At 34.1% G+C, this 21,615-nt stretch overlaps 1 protein-coding gene across 1 annotated transcript; it reads right to left on the bottom strand.

The window, feature by feature from the left end:
• Positions 1–280: 280 nt before the first annotated feature.
• Positions 281–21,517, bottom strand: LOC127963644 (B-cell receptor-associated protein 31). The gene is made up of 8 exons (XM_052563664.1): positions 21,373–21,517; positions 20,391–20,499; positions 19,327–19,427; positions 18,667–18,811; positions 14,575–14,710; positions 8,434–8,563; positions 6,037–6,137; positions 281–2,512 (listed from the first exon to the last, which is right to left on the bottom strand). Exons 2-8 carry the CDS (start codon positions 20,480–20,482, stop codon positions 2,474–2,476), a joined length of 744 nt encoding a protein of 247 aa, XP_052419624.1. The 5' UTR covers positions 20,483–20,499; positions 21,373–21,517; the 3' UTR covers positions 281–2,473.
• Between the last annotated feature and the right edge of the window lie 98 nt (positions 21,518–21,615).

Here is a 21,615-nt window from a genome sequence, read left to right as displayed (position 1 = left end):
GAATTAGATTCAGTACTCAAGTTAAACTCACTGAATTAAATATCTGTTCAGATGATTAACTACATTTACCAAAAAGAAAGAAAAATAATAATAATCCAAATAACTTCCTAACAATTAAAATATATTGCACAAATCGTATGGATCACTTCTACGATAGTTTCATGGAACTTCTGAGTGAACTGTCCCCTTGATTACTGACAGGCTTAAACTAGTTTTATAAAAAAAAGAAAGAAAAAAAAGTTTACATAAAATTACAAAATAAATACACTGCAGACTCGGCCAAGATATATGAAGTAGAATTTATTGGTTTTGTTTTTTAACATCCCAACTAAAGCACATCACCAGAACACATAATACTCAAATTTCGTAATGAAATAAAGCAGATTGACATTATTGCAGACGAAACTTTCCTGAAGACATTCGAGGCAGATAACAGCACTATCAGAACCGTGCATTACACACAACTACGCAATCACAACATGTTCATGACGCCCAAGCAATGTTTATTCTATCACTGCATTTTTTTTTTTTGTTGTTGTTGCAAGAAACTCAAAGTAAAAACCTGATATAAGAAAGAAGAAGCTACATTTGGAAATGCATATTAAGAAAGAGCCCCGTTAACAGTAGTATACAGTTCACTTGCTTATTTACGGGTTTGAAAATGACGTAATATGACGTGACCTCTAAACTATTCAAATGAACTCCAGCCAATTTAATGTTCAGGTATACACTGACATTTTCATTGAACTGGTGCTCTGGTTAACATTTCACTAATCTAACCAATCGTTGAGCACATGAAATAGTAAACTAGAGTCATGGTAGCAGATGTCATTCCTCACATTCTCATGATTGGTAACCGTCCAGGAGGTCTTGACTATGAATTATCCGACACTCCGCCAGCGATCCCGATGCCCTTTCCTCAGGGAGCCCAAAACAGCGCTAAGGTTGTTCCCACAGATCCCTATTTTAACACGGCTATGATGTCATTCCGGTTGATTCTTCAGGTCGCACTGCTCTCAGATTGCAAAGATATTATTTACACATGCCAGAAAAGAAGCAAAGAAACCCTGGGCACTTAAACTGTGAAAGAGCAAGTGAACAGAGTTCAACCCGGTGACCTTTAGCGATAATAAGCGTTATCTTCGTGTTAAATGCAAAACTAACGCGTGGCCCTCAAATGTGACGTTAATATCCTTTCAATACCTAGAGGACGAGAGATACAGTGTGCTGTGTTTTGAAACACAATATCAGCTGTGGATGCTTTACTGTTCCTGCCAAAGCAGCGTTCTTACCCACTGTAACAGCCCTGTCGAGCTCATATCAGATTATACAGACTCAGTAGTCTCAAACCAGACCGGACTGGAAAGAAGCAGTTTATTCACTCTGATCTACAATAGCCCCAAAAATATGAGCTATCTTCCTGTAGCATGACGTGTGACAGTCAAAATGACGACTACGAGGCTTGTCGATGGTAAACTGGAGGGATTTTCTTTCTTAGGTGCTTATTGGCTGTAAAGTGTGGTGTACCCTGTAAATCAAACATCTAAAATTAACCAACACATGCATCTGTTATGCAACCAAATCTCCATATTCATAAAGAAAAAAACAGACAGTTTGTCCCATAAGGCAAGAAAATGTAAGTAGTTATTGAAGATGAAAAAAAATATTGAAACCCAACAATTACCACATCAAAAACATCTAGTCTAGAATATCCTTTAATTTAAAGTCTTGGTCCTTCCATATATAAAATATGTGATTCATTTATGAATCTCAAGCTGAATGAATTTCTGTAAACTGTTTGTAAAAACAGACTTATGTAAATTGTTGCATACAATTCATTATAGCCATTTAAAGAAAGAACAAAGAATTCTTTGCAGTTATTGGGTGCCATGAGAATCAGTCTAAACAGATGATAAAAACATTACAATAATCCACGTGACTCCAGTCTATCAGTAAACATCTTGTGTAGCAAAAAGCTGTTTGTAAAACAAATTGAGACTTTTTTTTTCTTCTTCTTTAAACTTTCTTCAAATCAGTTCTGATGAAGAAAAAAACTCATCTACATCTTGGATAGCCTGAAGGTGAGTAAATTTAAAGCAAATTTTCATTTTTGGTTGAACATAAATTCACTCTGCTTGTGTTTCATTGATGAGGCTCAATGTACCTGACAAACAAACGGCCACATCAAGAAATGTAATACTCATGTCAGCTGATATATTCAATTCTAAACTGATAGTTTATAACCAAAACAATTGAAATAAAAATTAAACACCAGAGGTTCACAGCATAAATGGAAAGAAAACATATGACAGTGTCTGAAAACCCTGCAGAGGCTTCAATGATTCACGTGAAAGCGCATGAGTGAAGAACAGAACCCTGTTCTTACACAGCCAGAGGAGTGAAGCACAGACATCTGAGCTGCTATCAGCCAATGAGGATGCAGGAAAGAGAGCAGGTGCATGATGATGTTCGTTCAGTCTGACTTCTTGTCCTGCTGAGAGTCGCATTTGGCCTGCATTCAGAGACAGAACAGAAAGAAGTGAAATTTTCAGTTGTCAGAGATTTGCAAAATCCTGTAAGATTTGGAGAGAGATTTTGGGTGGCTGACATGACCTCAGCAAGTCTTAGCAGTGTCCTGCATGCTTTATTTTAGAACTACTCTCAACTATATTATCATCATCATCCTGTATAATCATTATGCATGTAGGTACAACGAGCTTATATCAATGTAGGGACTAAACGGTGAATGAAAATGAAACCTTAAGTAGTAAAATATATGGTTAAAAATGTTGAATTTATATATACAGTTCTGCGAGTAACTGATTACATGTAATCTGGATTACGTAATCAGATTCCAAAAATTCTATACACTGACACTGACACTCACACATACACACATGCACGCATGCACACCTATCTAAATATCTAAAAATTAGGCATGAAACAATTAACCGCGAGCCCGTTAAAATCAATTCATATATGTTGCGGTTCAAATCTGAGATGCCAAACAAATCGTGATTCATTCAGGGGTAGGAATTTATATGAATGTATCTCTGAGGGGAACTTACTTTCTTTAGTGAAGTTAAGATGGTAAACTTGCCTCTGTATAATGCATATTAAAGTTCATAAGTGCAGTGCTGCTTTGTTTACAGCAGAAACCAAGGAAACGCTTTAAGTGCCACCTGCTGGCAGAGAGTGAATATGTGTCTCATTCAGCTCATCCGCTGTTTCATGCAGATATTTTTATGTATAGTTTCACAAAACTTAAGTCAGACCATTTTGTTTTTGCTTCAAATTTAGAAATTATACAAATCTAATTTAGATTAAAAACTGCTCATTTTGCATGTATGCAACAACTTTGTTTGGATCATGATTAAAATGCAGTGGTTACCTCTAATTCTAAATGGAAAGAGCACAGGAAAAGCCTTAAATTGTTTATATGAAGAGATTTATTATGTGTTACTTGTTTATTAGATATTTTTAAATTGCAATTTAGTTTTATTTACATTTACATTATATTAAAATTTTGTCATTTAGCAGATGCTTTTATCTAAAGCGACTTACAACTGACGACAATAGAAGCAATCAAACATAACAAAATAGCAATAATACGCAAGTGCTATATTAGTATATTATTAGTATGGTGTTATATTTCACAAAGAAATGTGCAGCATTGTGTCAAAGCAGTAATAAATATAACATTTAATTTATAATTTGTCTTAAATCTCATTTTGTTAAAAAAATTAAATAAATTATGAATCAAATCGAATCTTGAGTTGAGTGAATCGGTTCATCCCTACTAAAAATATATGGCTTCGCAGCGCTGTGATGTACCTTGTTGACCTTGTTGCTGTGTACCGAGCGTTTAACATGCAATAACTGCAACACGTGTTCGTGAGTCACGATCTCTTATGAGCTGCTTATTTTTATGTAAACAAGAGAAGCCTGTCTATCTGACTCACACTCTCTCAGTCTCACTTACACACACTTGAGAAGACGTTAATGTTTCCAGAGGAGGACGACTGACAGGTGCACTGTCTTCAGAGCAATAAAAGCACAGGATAAAAAGTGTCAAAGAAAATCTCTCTCTGAATCAAGTGAATAAAGAGAACGTGAGTCAATTGCTTCTACTATCATCAGCCACAGAGAGAAGACTCTCTCATTTTACTTGATTTATATTGTTAGAGTAAACATATTTGAAATTAAATATTGGTTTACTATGGTATTTATATACTGGTCCATATAAATGCAAATGAGAAAGAGTAAACTTCTTTGTGTGCATTTAATAAAACACTTTGAGTTGTGTCTTGGGATCTTGAAGTTAAATTTTATGATACATTGGTTGATATTTGAAAACTGACTCTCAGCATGTAATTAGAGAAACAGGCGAATGACAGCATGTCTTATTTCTAACTTTACTAAGTATACTGATATCAGACCCTCCAGGAAAGCGTCTGTTTCTTTTAAACACGTTTCCTCTAAACGTTCACTCAACATGCTACAGATGCCAATGAACACTGCCCCTCAGTTCAAAAAGATCTCGGAGATGTGAGATTTGCTGAATTTGCCAACACTTTGGATCTCACCCTGAATATAAATTATGTGTGAGATTAAAGCTTTCAAATAGACAACAGTATATTTCTACCCAACTGTGATTGTGAATGCATCTTGCACAATAGGACAGACAGTACTGTTTTGAAAACTGTGACTGGGATTTCATTTCTCTGCAGTTCTTTAAACACTGTTATACCTTTAATCCCCATTAAAACAAATGCCACAGTTTCCTTAGTTTACACTAGCTGCATTATTAAATTTTAAATTAAATTAAATGAAAATTAAATGTATGCATTTAGCAGACGCTTTCATCCAAAGCGACTTACAGTGCATTCAGGCTATCAATTTTTACATATCATGTGTTCCCGGGGAATCGAACCCCCAACCTTGCGCTTGCTTGCTTGCTAGCGCAGTGCTCTACCAGTTGAGCTACAGGAAGTCTAGCTTTAACATTAGCTTTCTTCAGCAGCAGCAAAAAAAACAGCAGATGCTGGCAGATTTGCATGAACAGCTGGCATCAGGGCAGATTGAAAACTGAAATGGAGAGCATTAAAATGTGGTTTGAGATGTTAACATTTATTAATTTCTCAGATGTTTTTTTAAGGCGTTATAGCCATTGAATGTTCAGGTAATTAATGAAAATTCAATTCAAGAACATTAATATGGTTTTAAAACAAAATTTTATACTAATTCTACAACATCAATAAAAATTATAAAAATAATTAAATTTTATAATTTAATAATTTATATGAAAAACAAAAACAAGGTTTTACTATCAAATCTATATGGTCAGGCAGAGTGGTACACACACAAAAAAATAAAGTAAAATAAAATAAAATATATAAAAATAAAATACTGATTCTTTTTTAACCTTTCTATGATTTTCAATATTGTGAGCTGGTTTAAAACGGTGATTTCATTTAAGAGTGAACCAAAATCATTTGAACCAAACATGAACTGTTGCCAAGTCAATTTAATTAAAATATTTAAAAGATAAATTAATCACTTTCTTATTTCCATAAGTAATTTGATGAAAGTTCATTTGAAGAATAATATAATCAAATTAACCAATTTATAAATAAACATTAATAAAAAAAATAAAAAAAGACCTAGATCCTTCTACAAATCCATTTAAGTTCATGTAAAATGCCGTGCTGGAACTTATATGTACACTTTTGAGGGAAGTCGTAAGCAAACCAGTGATATGGTTCATTGAAAATAACAGATTTGCAGTAATGAATGAGACTCTGTATTTACGCTTACGAGGTTTAGCATAAGAAATAGAATAAATGTTTAACCAGAGACTCGCCACGTCTAAACTCGCATACTTCGGATGATACTGAAATCATTCATCTTTTTTTTCAGGTCACTTCATGTTTCACTTCAGTAAGTATCTGTAGTCTTTGCAGACAGTGAGACAGCTCACTAGAGCAGAGCTGGAATGGGAAAGATGTTAGCAGCTTGACACACATGAGCTCTGACCTGCAGTCTGCCGTGTTCCTCCAGCAGACGGTCGTACTCCACTGTGAGGTTCTCAGCCTGCTTCTTCATGGCCTTCACATCGCTGTCTGACTTCTGAAGCGCTGCACACACAAGCAAACAGTGTAAACAATAAGTACTAGAGAAACATGAGTCAGAGATCTAAAAGAGCTTTTCTGTAGGTCTACAAATTCTCCAGATTACAGTAGCATCACAGAGCCAGACCTTTGACCTCTGGTCCACTTTGCAGCTTAGTCTGCCCAAATACTGCTCACTGAGACCAGAAGAGACAATGTGATTGACCTACACTACCAATTAAAAGATTTTGGGGGGTTGCTAAGATTTACAAGTTTCTAATTTATTTATACAATCCAATAAAAACGATAATACTGTGAAATATTACAACAATTTAAAATCACTACTTTCTATTTATTTTTATTTTTTTCAAATGTAATCTATTCCTATGAAAAAAAGCTGAATTTTCAGCATCATTCCCCCAGTCTTCAGTGTCACATGATCCTTCAGAAATCATTCTAATACAGAGATCTGCTCCTCAAGAAACATTTCTTATTACTATCAATGTTGAAAACAGTTGTGCTGCTGCTTAATATTCTTGTGGAAACGTAAATGGCTAATATACTGTATGCATGCTGATAAGCAACTAGTTAAGAGACCCTAAAATAAAGTGTTACTGTAATTTGTACAAAATGTATAAGTCTTTAATATCACTTCTTATTTAATTTAATGCTTGATTAATATATATATATAATATTTATATATTTAAAATAATAATTATAATAATTATTATTATTATTATTATTATTATATAGTTTCTTTTTTTTCTTACTGAATCCACACTTTTAAAAGGAAACTTACACTACTCATTGTATTTACATAACATTTAAATGGCAGGTTGATCAGAAAATTATTAATAAAATAATACCTGCAAGCACACTACTGAAATGTGCTTTGGTACTAGATGACCCAATGGAGAACTCAGTTTAGGGGTCATCGAAGGGTTAAGAACTAAATACAGTGCACATGTGAAAGGAGGCGTGGGAATCAATCTTACTAAGCTCATTCTTTTGTCTAGTTCTGCTGAGGTCATCTTGCATTGCTCAGTGTAGGTCTTTTTTTTATGTACTCTGGAACCATGTCTGACAACATTAAATAATGATGCAAGGATGCATTAAACTGATCAAAAGTTACAGTAAAGACATTCATAATGTTACAAAAGATTTCTAATTCAGAGAAGCACTGGTCCTTGAATCCTGAAAAAAATGATCAGTTTTCACAAAATGACTAAGCAGCATTGATTTCTGAAGGATCATGTGACACCAAAGACTGCTGAAAATTCAGCTCTGCATCACACATTTTAAAATCTTAAATATATTCATATAGAAAACAGTTCCTTTAAATCAGAATAATATTTGACAATATTACTGCATTTACGGTATTTTTGATCAAATAAATGCAGCCCCGATGATCCCAAACTTTTGAACGGCAAATGTTCCAATAAACATCTCAATAAATGTTTCTGGTTTTATAGTGAATTATAGTGAATTTATTTATAACACTTTCTGTTAATGCTTTTCCAAAGAAAAAGTGTTAGTTCTAATAAACTTTCATTGAAATGTGATTTTCACCACCTATTAAATTTTGTTTTTTGAGGACATTTCCAACGCCATATTGCAGGGGAAAATATTAAACCAATAACATCACATATCATTTCACATGATCCAACCGAATAATTACACTGAAGGAATGGTTCACCTAAAAATGTAAATTCTGTCATGAATTACTCACCCTCTTATTGTTACAAACCTGTAAGACATTTGATCATCTTCGGAACACAAATTAAGACATTTCAGATGAAATCTGCGAGCTTTCTGAACCCGTTCAAGGCCCAGAAATGTGACATCAGTAGTTGTTCATCTTTAATTTTATGAAGCGATGAGAAGACTTTTTCAACAATTCTTCTGTCTCTTTGAATAAGTTCCTTATTTTTGATTTCTTTGTGCACAAAAAGTATTCTCATAGCTTCATAAAATTAAAATTGAACAACTACTGATGTCACATGGACTATTTTAAAGACATCTTTCCTACAATTCTGGGCTTTGAGCGTGGCAGTTGCCTTGCTGTCTATGGAGGGTCAGAGAGCTCTTGGATTTCATCAAAAATATCTTAATGTGTGTTCAGAAGATGAACGAAGGTCTTACAGGTTTGGAACGACATGAGGATGAGTAATTATTGACAGAATTTTCATTTTTGGGTGAACTATATCATAAACAAAATTGGTTTAATAGCCTAATGTTGGGCATTAATGTTCACTAAGAGACTGTGTAACCATAGAAAAGAGGGAGTGGTTCAGTGTATGAGTGATTCAGAGTCATTAGGTACCTTTCTTTGTTGCGTCGAGTTCATCCTTCAGTTTCCTGACCTCTTCTGTCAGATTTTTCTTATCCTCCTCCACGCCACCCTTGGCCTTCCCACCCACTTCAGGCACTTCAACGCCCGCTTCCCGCAGTTTCTGATGAAACAAGTTTTTTTATTAGTCATATCACTGGATAATCAGCTATTTCGCAAAAAGTGTTGCTCTGAATTCCCAAAGAATATTGAGAAAGGGTTTAAAAGTTATGATAAAACATAGACTCATGTTCAATCTGGTTTAATTTTGTTATGGATGCTATTGTGAGCAATTTATTCTTGACTATCAATTCCAAAATAACTCAAATCAAATACAAATCCATCCAGTTCATCATGTTTCAGAGGTGAAATGGGTGGCAAACGGAAGGATGTTTTTGGCTAAATACAAGCAAAGGGATGTAACTTGAAGACGTGAAAACATTTCACCGAAAACATAAACCACTGTCCTGTAACGACTCTTTTTACAGTTTGACAGGCCATTCATTAACATATTAAGTTACAGGAAAAAAACAACTGCTCTAATTTCCAGGGATGGCATTGATGTTCAAATTTGGTTTATCAGTGATCTCCATCTGTGTCACCAGTTAGTGAGTAACCATCAACGGTAGCCATTCACATCTGATTGACCCACTTCTCATACAAAACATTCTCCTGAAAGATGATTTTAGCATGTAGACTCAATAAATACAAGAACACTACTAGTAAATAATGTGATCAACTCAAACCTCATAGGCAGTTAAACAGAAAACCCTTTAACAGCAAAATTGAATCCAGTTACTGCTGATAAAATCATTTCATGATTCAGCTATTCAAAAGCTGCTTATCTATATGCTAAGTGGTAAACAATGATTTTAAAAGATTTTCTTATTTTATTAGTTTATTGAGAGTCAGTAGAGAGAGTCAATGACAGTAGTTAATTTTGGACTTTGATACTAGTGTGCTGCCCTCGTAATGCTCTCATCAGTTAGCATGTTTAACGTAAAGTAACATTCGATTAACATCTCATAAAAAGTACGGGAAAACACTGGGAATCCATTGAAAATGGTCATGCATTGTGGGATAGAGCACCACGTGTGCACAGCAAGTCCTGAGACCAAGATGTCATCAATATTTGTATTTCCCAGAAGAGAGAGAAGAAACGTTTAATGTTCATATCTGATGAAAATATAGCTGTCTAGTACTTTAAGCACAACTAGATTTCATGGGGTCATTAATGAACAATTATTGTGGGAAATGTCAGTAACGAACAGTGCTGCTCTGCTTACTAATTAACACATAACATGAGGAACACTGTGGGGCGGCTGTCAAGGGTCTTGAAAGTTTCTCATACCTGAAAGTCGTTAAAAACTGACTGAGTGAATATTTTAACGCTAAACTGCTCAAGGTATGCAACCCAAGGCACACAAACATTTTGTAAATGAGTCTTTTCAAAGTGACCTGGACAAGAGAACAAACACAGGTGAGTGTTTTACTTCATGTCAAACAAGGAAATGATGTTTTCTTGCCCCATCAACATTTCATATTTCTCTGTAAATGTGATAGTTGGAATTGGTAGTAATAAAGTCTAAATTTCTACAGTCTTATTAAATATTTTTGCAAACCTAAGTTTACTTATAAATAAATTCAAATAACTGCGTCAATATACATTCAGAATATTAATCCCTTCCCTGGTTAAATATTTAGGAAAATGAGAATAATGTGCAGTGAAATAAAATGTTGAAATAGCACAGTGCATTTAAACATTTTTTTTTTATCTAAAACATAAGCTGCCCAAATGATTAAATGTACCCCTTTTTGACCAATCATATTTCTATAGTTTTACGTTACAGATGCTTTCATCTTATTTTAGTTGAAACTAGACCAAAACAGAAAATACTGTTCCTTGCATTTATATATGCATTGGATAAAGGTCCATCAAAATAATAAAAACTTATAAATCCAGTAATATTACTCAAAATATTACACACTCGGTTGACAATGATTAGGTCAATAATATTATTATAATTTTTATTATTTGATATATATTTATTTATTAATAAAGAAATAAACCAATAAATAAATGCACTGTATGCAGACACATTGTAACATTCGCAATGCAAACCTCCCTCACAAGTTCATCCAGATCATTTATGGGAATTAATCAGCAAAAACATTATGTAAAATTGCCTCATTTATGATGTACCAACCACATGACTGCCTACATTACGATACGTGGAGGTTCGCAAAGGTCATTTATCTATACAGTAAAGCCTTAACCGTACAAGTAGCAAAAACAGCCTGCTAAATTCCCACAGAAAGGGGGAAAAGAATTGTTAAAATTAACTCAAATGAACTGTAATGTTAACTTGATTAACATTATAAGTGGACTTGCTAAAAAGTCAAATGCTCAAAGAATGGAAAAGAAAATTACCAATTCCAACCATCAAACCCTCATGAAACTATCAGTGCTTTATTACCGATGGATCCATCTTGGCTAACTGCATTATTAATTATTTAAAAAACTATTTCACATAACTAATAGCTGCAATATAACTACATTTTATAAAGCAGAACCTTGCAAAATTCATGATCTTGTTCACACTTGATTAAATGTGAGAACCCTGTAACACCTGCTTGGGGACCAATGATAGAAACAGTCGGCCCCGAACAGAGACGAGAGATCGATACAGGCCCTGTGCAGTTCTCACCCCGTCCCCTCACAGAACGACGAAATAATCACAAAGGCCTGGTCAGGTCATCTCGCCCTGTACAGATGCTTCAAGAACAGAGCGGCAAAACACTGTGTGCGGAAGATTTACAGGCCTCATTCTGCCAGAGTCAAACTTCATCCACTAAATAGAAATATTCAACCATCTGTCAATCAGTACAGCTTGTGCCGCTCCGTGGTGTTACAACATTTGACAGATGTGAATTATGGTGGTCTGTATGTGATAAGCCACGTGAGCCGTGCTTCTGCATGGGGTGACAGCATGCAAAGATCAATGCGGTGACTTACTGCACGTCAGCACTGTAATTGAGCCATAGGTTGCTGGTCTATCCCAGCATTCTCCTCGATCAGGCATCCACATTCTAATAAACTACGTGTGCTAACACAGCAAGTGATAGCCGTTTTCAGTGCTTTTAATAACAAACTAGACATGCACGAAAATAACAGTGTTTGCAAATGTCATACTATGTGCAATATATTTGCCATGGTCATAATAGACAATGCAATTTTTTTTCTTGCCTGCAAGAATCAATAGGAATAGTAAAGTGTAAAAGTGGCTAAATATATATGCAAGAAACACCAGATCAATGACAATTCAGCATGTAAATTAATGTAAGACAGAAAATCAATTGCAATTCATTGTGCAAATTTTAAGACATTAAAAACTGAATATCTTAATATTATTTAACTATTAATATATTTATAATAATTAATAAAGAAGACAAAAATGTTAAAAAACAAAACAAAATTGGAAATGGTGCCTAGGCAACTAACTGAACTAAAGTTTAGTTGAAGTACCAAAATTAAAACAATAATTAACTAAAGATTAAAAATAATAATAAAGACTAAAAGCCCATAACAAAATTACTATATCTTATACTAAAATTCAAATGAAGAACAGAATTAAAAGCTGATGCTAAATATGAATAAATACTAAAATAGTATAAAATAGTATATAAATAATACTATTAATAATGCTCATAAATGCATAAAACATCAAAATGCCACTAGATAACAATAACGTAAATTGTGCTGAGTATAATGCTAGTTAAATAATAATACTTTGCACATTTCTTCAGAAGTCCTAAAACTAATTCAACTGAATGAATTAAAATAAAATAAAAAAATATTTTAAAAATAAAATCCAAACACCCACACTGTGGGACATTTTCACGCTTAAATTTATTATTTTCAAGTGTAATGCTTTCGAACTAACAGCAGAACACACAAGACTGAATTTATCCATAAAACAAAGCTTGAAATTAGTCTGTTTGTTAACCGTTTCAGTCTGAATTACCAGCACAAGCTAAATACTCATGGTCAGAGGTTTAGAACAAACTGAGGCTGCACGATTAATCGAACGCGATTAATCTCGATTGTCATGCACATTTTGTCAGTAAAGCCGGTTCTGTGATCAGCAGTTAATCTCCATCACCTCCATCAAATTAATCCTTCTGTGAGATGATGTAGCACAGTAATTAAGGCACACAATATTTCATTGTATTCTAAGCAGTGATAATGGCCATATCGATTAGCATTTCATTATAGATATACTTTATTATGATTAAAAAATATAATAAGAAGAACTCAGATAAACCATATATTGCCGTAGTTGTGCGTTAATCGCATTGAATCAATGAAAGCAGTTAAATATTCTTTTTATTCAGCTGCAGTGATTGGCACTTCCTGGATTTCTTCTTCAGGGCATATTAGGATTTTCAGCGTGAGAGCGCTCTCTGGCCTTTGGATGAAGGTTTACTACTGATCACAGAACTGTGCTTCACTGAAAGATACGCGTGACAATCGCAGCTTCTGCCAAATCGCAATTTATTGTCTTTGCAATTTAATTTTGATTAATTGTGCAGCCCTAGAACAAACCCTAACCAGAATAGAGAAATATCCATACAGAGCTTTGATAATAACTAATCATTGGCACACAGCCATGAGTGAGTTTGATGATGTCAAGGCATCATATGTATTCTACACTCAGGGCACAAACAAGCACTCAGTACTTTCTCCTTTCATTGCATCTGAAAAGACCTGTCAACATGGAACTGCTCTATTGAACTACAGTTCCGCTCTGCATTGTTTACACTGTCAGTTATTTAACAGATGTTAATTATACAAAGTGGTTGCAAATCCCTTGAATTTCACTGGAACTCAGCACAAGAGCACAGTGATGAAAGCTCAGCTAATATAAAGTTTCAGTTATCAACCACTAAACCAAACCTCAATATCGGAGTTACTTGTCCTACTTAAAGATGCAATCAACAATGCCTTCTTCACATGCAATACTATAACAACTAGAAGAGTAAATATTTTCCTATTCATATTCACTAGTTTCTCAATATATTCCTATGCTATTTTATAAAAAATGTATATGAATTTATTAATTAGTATATTTTTATGAAAACTAATCTCATCATATGTATGTACACTACTGTTCAAATGTATATATATAAAATTGTAATTATATATATTTATATAATATTCATCATGGACGCACAAATTTTTTTACATTCATCATAAAAAAAATGTTTTGAGTGTGAAAAGTAATTATTTATTAAATTGCAATAAAATTTCACAATATAACTGTTTTTACTGTATTTTTTATTTAAAAAAAAATAATGCAGGCTTGGTAACAATTAGAGAATTCTTTCAAAAAATAAATAAATGACAATTAATAATAACAGAAAAAAACCTTACCAAAAGAAGTTTAAATTAAATGGTAGTATGCATTTAATTTTTGGTTCGTAAGGCCCAAAGATTTTGGTATTTTCTATTTGCTATTTATATTTCTTACCACCCAAAAAATAAATAAACTGGCCAGTAACTCAACATTTCAAGTAATTTGAAACTAGGCGAGTATCAAGTGTTTCTTTTGTTCACTTTCACACCTTGTGTAAACTCAAGACCTATTTCTAGACATAATGTGAAACTCTGCAGCACTGTGATATTAATGAACAATGCTTCTCTGAGAACACCTAACAAACTACAATGACCTATGAGAACATATGATGATAAACCATTACTAATGAAGTGCATGTGGGATCACGACTAAATCACAAACATGTTAGCAATCATTCAAGAATAAATAATCTCAAAATTATAATTCTGTCATCATTTTGTCATTCTCAATAATGTATTTATTTAAAATAGGTCACTAGAACAGCTTACAAAGACTTCTTTTGTGTTAGTCAGACATTTAAGCAGTGACAGAATATTAATTTTTGGGTGAACGGTTTCTTAATACAGCCTACTCATTAGTAGTCACCTTTGCAACTGTCCCGCCCACATGTCCTGTAGTTACACCAATGGTCATTAACCTGGTAACAGGTAAAGCTTTCTGCTCCTTTTAACCATTTAGGGTCATGAAACACCAGAATTTTCATGCACAACTCACTCACCTCCTGCAGTTTCTCATTCTCCTCCATGTATTTTTTTGCAGCATCATTTGCTCCCTCCGCCTGCTTTTTAAAGGCTTCATTAGAGGCCATCAGTGTAGCCTGCTGAGACAGCAGTGTGGCCAGACGTCTCAACAGCCTGGAGGGAAAACAACAACATCGTCAACTCATCAGACACGAGTGGATTTACTAAACAGTCAGTGTATATCTGATCGTTACGGCTCACCGCAGCTGCAGCCTACGTTGCGATTCTGCATTATACTGATACAGACTTTGGCATAATTATTGGTGCTTGAAGAGGCAACGATCTCTATACCTATTATTTAAACAAACTCCTAAATCTAAACACTGAACTGTGCTCCAGACATCAACTACTTTATGATGGATGATGGACCAACAAAAGCATTCAATATTAAACATTCTTTAACACTTATAATTTATATATAATTATATCTCTTTTTTTTCTTAGATGAATAAAAACATTTATTCAAAACAGAAATCTTTTCTAACAATTTAATTCTTTACTGTCACTTTTTATCCATTTAACACATCCTTGTTGAGTAAAAGTATTAATGTCTTTAAAATAAAAATTAAACTGTAGTTTATATTTTTACAAATATATATATATATATATATATATATATATATATATATTTTTTTTTTATATAAATGCTGTTCTTTGTAACTTTTTATTAATTAAAGAATCCAGAAAAAGTATATAAGTAAATAAAATTATGAAACTCAGAGTATGAGCACTTTGGCAAACATATCTTCATTTGGATAACATGTGTTAATTTTTTTACATGCAAATCTAAAGGGAGAAGTCAAATCTGAGCATGCACACCTATTTTTCTAAGAGGACTACAGAATGTAGAAAAACAGGCGGGACACTTCTAGGAAACTCTGATGTGGATTAACCATCATCAGAAGACTGCACAACAGAGTTTAGCATAAACAAATGAGTAACTACCACTCGACCATAAGCAAATATCACATGGTTTTGACCAGACTAAAGACAGTGCCAGAGCCAGACGAGCTGAGAGATGCAGGCTGATGACATCTGAACCATGAGCTCAAATGTAGAGGCTAAAGGTGGCGTGCATCTCCTTCATGTCAGTGTCCATGTGTGTAAAAGGGTTCAGGGTTTCGTAAAAAGCTGTTGTGACCACAATGCAGATGGGCTGAACCATGGACAACCGCAACTTGCATAAATGCAAGAGAAGCCCACACTTTGGTCAAACGCTCTGTATGACGTAACAAGGTAATATGAGGGGACCTAAAGTAGATTCACTTTAACCTCTCCTGATTTTTACATTGGCCAAATATGAGAAAACAAGTCATTTTTAGTTGGTGCAATAAACTGCAATAAAAATGTCTTGTTCAAACATAATTTTTATTTTTTATCTATATTTTAAATAGACACATTTTTTGTTGCCATGAAAATAATGCTACAAAACTTAATGGTCCTAAAAATAGGTTTAATTTTCTCTCTAACAGTTTTTTGGTGGTGAAATATGACCCTTCTTAATATACTCTATGAGATAAAAAAAAATTATTAGATTATTTTGCAACAAAAACATGAATTGAATACTTGATCTTATTTAAGGTTAGATTATTAAACATTTTCAGATAATGATGAATGGTTATATGTAGATAATATCAGAATCAATAAAGCCAGAGAAGAAAAATTAATGAATAAATATATATATATATATATATATATATTATTATTATTATATCAGATGCATGTTTATAAGATGTCAAAAGGAAAAGAGTCATTTACTTTAGAAGACATTAGAGAATATATCTTTAATTTAATATAATTTTACCCCAATAACAATTTTTGTCCTATTTTAAGCATAAATAAAATTTTTGTCAGGTGTCAGTGGACTAAGACAAATAGATTTATTCAGTGTATATGGTCTAAAAACAAGTTATTTTCAATGTTTCCCATTATCTTGCATTAATCGCTTAACAGCCATTTCCAATGTACACTGGAAATGTCCACACAGCTACTGCATCCTAACATGCCTGAAGCGCGTGTCAAACCATCATGCGCTGCTTCAGTCACCGTTGTGGCATCTGCGTGTTTGCTGGCAAGGTGAGGAGGTCCATTTTGTAACAGGAGTCATGGCCTTTCGTCCAGTAAGAATGCCATGAACACAGACTAAATCACCAGTTGCTTGATCACATGTCCTGCAGCTGTCCATGTGATTACGAAAACGACACTCAAGCCCAGCAGTCAAGGGAAGTAGTATCACTAATGGATGTAGTAGTCATCCGGCAGGATATTAATAACCTGTCATTCAGAGAAAACATGGTGAAACCCCTGTAAGGGAAAACTATGCAGAGCTGAGAGACTCTCAAATGTTGCGTATAGAGTGCATCAACGAACCAACCAATCGAGACGCAGGAAGTTAAGCACCCGTGGATGAGGTTTGTGAATGGAAACAGTGTGGGGGACCCCCAACCGGCTCAACATAAGATTCTTTCCATGTCTACTGTAATATAGCAGCATATCCTGCTCTTTGTCTGCCCCACACGCACACAATTCATTCACCTTTTGTAACTGTGAATGAAGACACTGTCTCCAATAGGATGGGGATGTAAGAGAAATCTGTGCTGGAAAAGTTAGGAAGCGAATTGGCATGATTTATGCAAATAGAACATTAATGGATTTTGACTTTCAGTGTGGATAAATAAAGCAGGACCAGGGTTAAAGAGAGGACCTAAAATGATTTTAGATGCATTTAACCATTTTGACTTTTAAACTACCAACATTTCAGAAAACATAATTTTAGACATAACAAATTTTTGACATAACCTTCAATCTGTTTCGGTGGCATTTTATGGGCTTTTCATCTTTAAAAAGAAAAATGGATGCGTTTAAATGCACAAAATATTTAAATAAACTAAAATGAAATGCACAAAGTATTTAAAATAGAAGGGACTAACTATTGCATCACCCTGGTGCCCTCAACAAAAACCCACATGGATTGTTCTTGTCAGTTTTATAATTAAAAATCTACAAGCAGTAACGTAAGTATAGTTTGCAAGACTGAAGTATAAATACAATGAGGCTGTGAAAGATGGTGTTTGTGAAAATATATTAGAATATATTGATGGCTATTAGTTAACCACAGAAATTAAAGCAAAAAAGATTCTGGATTTTCAGACTTGATCCCGTTTCAAAATAAAGGTCTCTTATGGCTTCTATATAAAATTTTTAAACTAACATACACATGGTTGCATACTATAAGATGGTAACAAATTTGCACACATATAAATATATATATATATATATATATATATATATATATATATATATATATATATATAAAAAGAGTAAAGACTAGATTATTTATTGTCATGTATCAGTGCCAAACATTTTAGCCATTTCAACTTTTAAAGCTCCCCTTATCATTCTTATCATAACGAACAGCACACTCTGTAAAATCATATCACATATCAATAACTGATAATATTTTAACTAAACATCACTGATAAAACTTCTAACGGAATATATTTTATTGTGACCCAAATAACCTATCTGTCCTGAATATCCTTGAGTGGGCGGGCTGTCTGATTTGATTGACACATGATTTCTGCAGCACAGAGTGTTATGGAAGTTGAAGACAAAAACTAGTAAAAAGAACCTGTAACAGTACACCAAGAGTACTAATTTTACACTCACGCTAAATGAGAGTACAAAAAAAGTCTGAGTAAATATGTTATTTGATAGCTGGCTGGTAATTTTAGTGGGTACCGCAATACAACACATGGTTACAATGAAACAACTTGTGCATCTTCTTATAAATGCACTCCACTCTTCAGCGACAGAACATGGCGAACCCAATGACCCTGTTTGGAGAGTACGGGTGAAGTTCTGTTTATAAGCATAGTCCAGAAATCAGCTGGGAGCCGTCAACTAAAATGAAATCAGACCGTGCCATGTAACTGATTGGGTTCAGAAACTGCTGCCAATGCTCCAGTGCCAAAGAGAGACATGATGAGGTGGGCAAAATACAGAAACGAGAGAGACCTGCGGGAGCGAGTACCATACAAAACGAGAGAGACATGGGGAAAAACACTCACAAACACAGGAGCAGAGCGAAGCCGGCGATGTACTCGTTCCTCTGGGCTCTGAAGAGCTTCATGTGCATGTGCTCAATGGCCACGGGGTTGTTGGTCAGATCCACTTTCTCTGACACACTGTATTTTCTCACTTCTCTAAATGCATCTGTAGTGACAGAAACAAAAACTTCAATTTCGATTTCCATAAATCTAGTTCAATCAATGCAAAACTCATATCAAGAAATTCTTCAAATGTTTGTAGGGCTGTCAAAATGAATGTATTAACAGATAAATATGTTTTTTTACCTTAATTATTGCAGACTTAATTGTTGCATACAGTAATTCATATTCTGAATTAACTGACCCCAAATTTTTAAAAGGTAGTGCATTTTTATGATCTTTCATGACTAACTTTTTCATATGCAAAATGAGTAATCCTGCCAAGCTGCTGAGTACGTAAACATTGATATGTAGGGATAAATATAGGCAGTCATATGCTCGATAACTCATTATGACATCAACCATAATGACAGCAATCATTTCCAAATGATCTGCTTTTGCAACTTTTAATAATGATACATCCTCTTTAACATCATATTAAAGATTTATATACAGATTTATACAGAAACTTTGAACAAGGCTGGTTGAGGAGAACAGTGCAGTGAGGTGTTTCAAGCTCACCAATGAGCAGAAAGACAAGAATACAAATGATGACGATGAAGGCAGTGTTTCCATACGTTGTAATGACAGTGACCAGTCTAGACTTGAAAAATTTGCTCCATCTACAAAAGCAAAAACAGAGATAACACCTTAATAAACACAGGGCAAAAGAGCACATATGATAACACTAATCTTCCTCAACAAGTCCAAAGAACATCATTAAGGTTCACATTTCTCCTACATACCAAAAAAGGAACACACACAGATGACTTTGAGAAGCATTTCTTGTTTTGCATTTTATTTTTTTATTTTTTTTGCTTGATGAGTCTGTGCAAACACATAAATTCTAAGAGTGTATCAGTTTGATTCTATGAAAATGTTGTTTACCAAGTGTCCCACCCTTGCAACCTTTAAATGATTGGAAGGTCATGTGAATGCTCTCAAATTAAGAAATGACTCACTCACAAGATTCTTTTCATGGAAGGAAAGCATTGAACAGAATTTAATTATCCTGGTAGTGCTGGAATCAAATCATCCAACTCTACCAAATACTCAGAATGATTCGTGCTTTAGGGCTTGTAACACAGCAATGATATTTCACCACGAATGGAAAGATTTCAGCACTGGCAAAACTCTGAGATCTTTCCTGGAAAGAGGCTAAGTTGAAGAAAACTGGTGCAACAAGAAAATAAATCAGAAGGGAAATACAAGTTTTCAGAACCTGTTGACTATCAGATATTAGTAAGATTACTATGATAAGATGAAAACAGCATGGACATTAAACTTAAAGGAACCAATGTTCCAAAAATGTAAATTTGTTGTAAATTTATATTCAAAATGTTGATGAGTTTGTCTCTTCATTAGAACATATTTGGAGAAATTTAGCCAATTATCAAACAGCTGATATTACATCACAAGACGTTAATTGATGGACTGGAGTGGTGTGGATTATAGTGATGTTTTTCTCAGCTGTTTGGACTCTCATTCTGACGGCACCCATTCACTGCAGAGTATCCATTGGTGGGCAAATTATATAATGCTACATTTCTCAAAGTGAATTGAGTTTCAACAACTTCAAAACTCACCGTTTTGGGGAGATGAAAGGGACACATAGCAGTAGTATTGCAAACACCTCGGCGTACAGAAACGTAGCTACTGCCGTCCATTGAAGACTCATGACGGCTACCTGTGAGTCTATGAAAACATATCAGCAATAATCAGCTAAACAGATCACATGCACGTCACTAAACAGATCCTAAAAAACATAAAGTAGCATTAAATATAATATGCACAACGTTTGGGATAATATAATTCTGAACAAAAGCCCAGGGGCAAAACACACTCAACATTTTGATTTATTACCTTGTTTAAAATGCAGACACTCAAGTTCTTTGGTGATGCTCATTAAAATCATAACTGATACAACAGCGCCATCTTATGTTTACGACAGAATAGCCACAAGATGAAACCATCTCATAAGGCCTTTACAAATTATGACAGACGATCAATAACTAATTCATGTCAAATACACAAAAACTACTTGTTTTTGTAGTACATCATCCCAACTTATCAAAAACAACTGATAAAGAACAAGTTCGCTCATTAAAGAGAAGAAAATGAGCAAGTGCAGGTGTATTCATTAAATAATTCATAGTACGTTAGATGAAAAAAATTAAGGCAGGAAATCAATAATATACACCTTAATGTATGATAATAAGGCATGGAATAAATATTTGTTGATAAATCTCATCATACATATTACATATGAATGAATGAATTACAAATACACTGCGTCAACCACATCTGCTTATACTGGCTGCAGATAAGAGCGAAATAAAACTTTAAACTACTAGACGGTAATATAGACATATATCTCTGTAAATATACGTAGGTATAATGTAAATACATGTGTAAACAAACACACAGACATAAACATGTCTCTGTCAGAGCAATACAATACATGTGTAAACACGCTATTATTAAAGGCACTCGTACAAATACCCGCGTTCATACGAGCTCTGCGTATGACTGGAGTGTAGATAATGAAATAATTGAAGAAAAACTTACAGAATCTGAAGTAAAAGCAGAAATATTCACAGAAAGGCCTGCAGGAATGTGTCAAAACTTCTGCTGCACCCTGATTGCGCTACACATTGAACTACTTCCGGTATGTATGCCAACTCATTCTACACACGACCACTTCCGGCGTCGAAGCCAGGAAACGCTTGCGTAAAAGTCTCCTTTCAATAAAACCGAATGAAATAAAATATATATTACCAATTGAAGTTATATAATCCTTCACTTAAATAA

Source organism: Carassius gibelio, chromosome B8 (assembly GCF_023724105.1).
Source record: "Carassius gibelio isolate Cgi1373 ecotype wild population from Czech Republic chromosome B8, carGib1.2-hapl.c, whole genome shotgun sequence".
In the NCBI taxonomy this organism is placed as follows: Eukaryota; Metazoa; Chordata; class Actinopteri; order Cypriniformes; family Cyprinidae; genus Carassius; species Carassius gibelio.
Note: the sequence above shows the minus strand (reverse complement) of the source record. Positions and strands in the feature narration are given on the sequence as shown.

Bases quoted from the DNA above. Each gene is read 5' to 3' on its own strand.
- LOC127963644 (XM_052563664.1), bottom strand. From the start codon at position 20,482: ATGAGTCTTCAATGGACGGCAGTAGCTACGTTTCTGTACGCCGAGGTG. The intron at 19,428-20,390 runs GTGAGTTTTGAA...TTGCTTTTGTAG, and splicing joins CCTTTCATCTCCCCAAAACG to ATGGAGCAAATTTTTCAAGT. The intron at 2,513-6,036 runs GTCAGAGCTCAT...CTCTGAATGCAG, and splicing joins AGGAACACGGCAGACTGCAG to GCCAAATGCGACTCTCAGCA.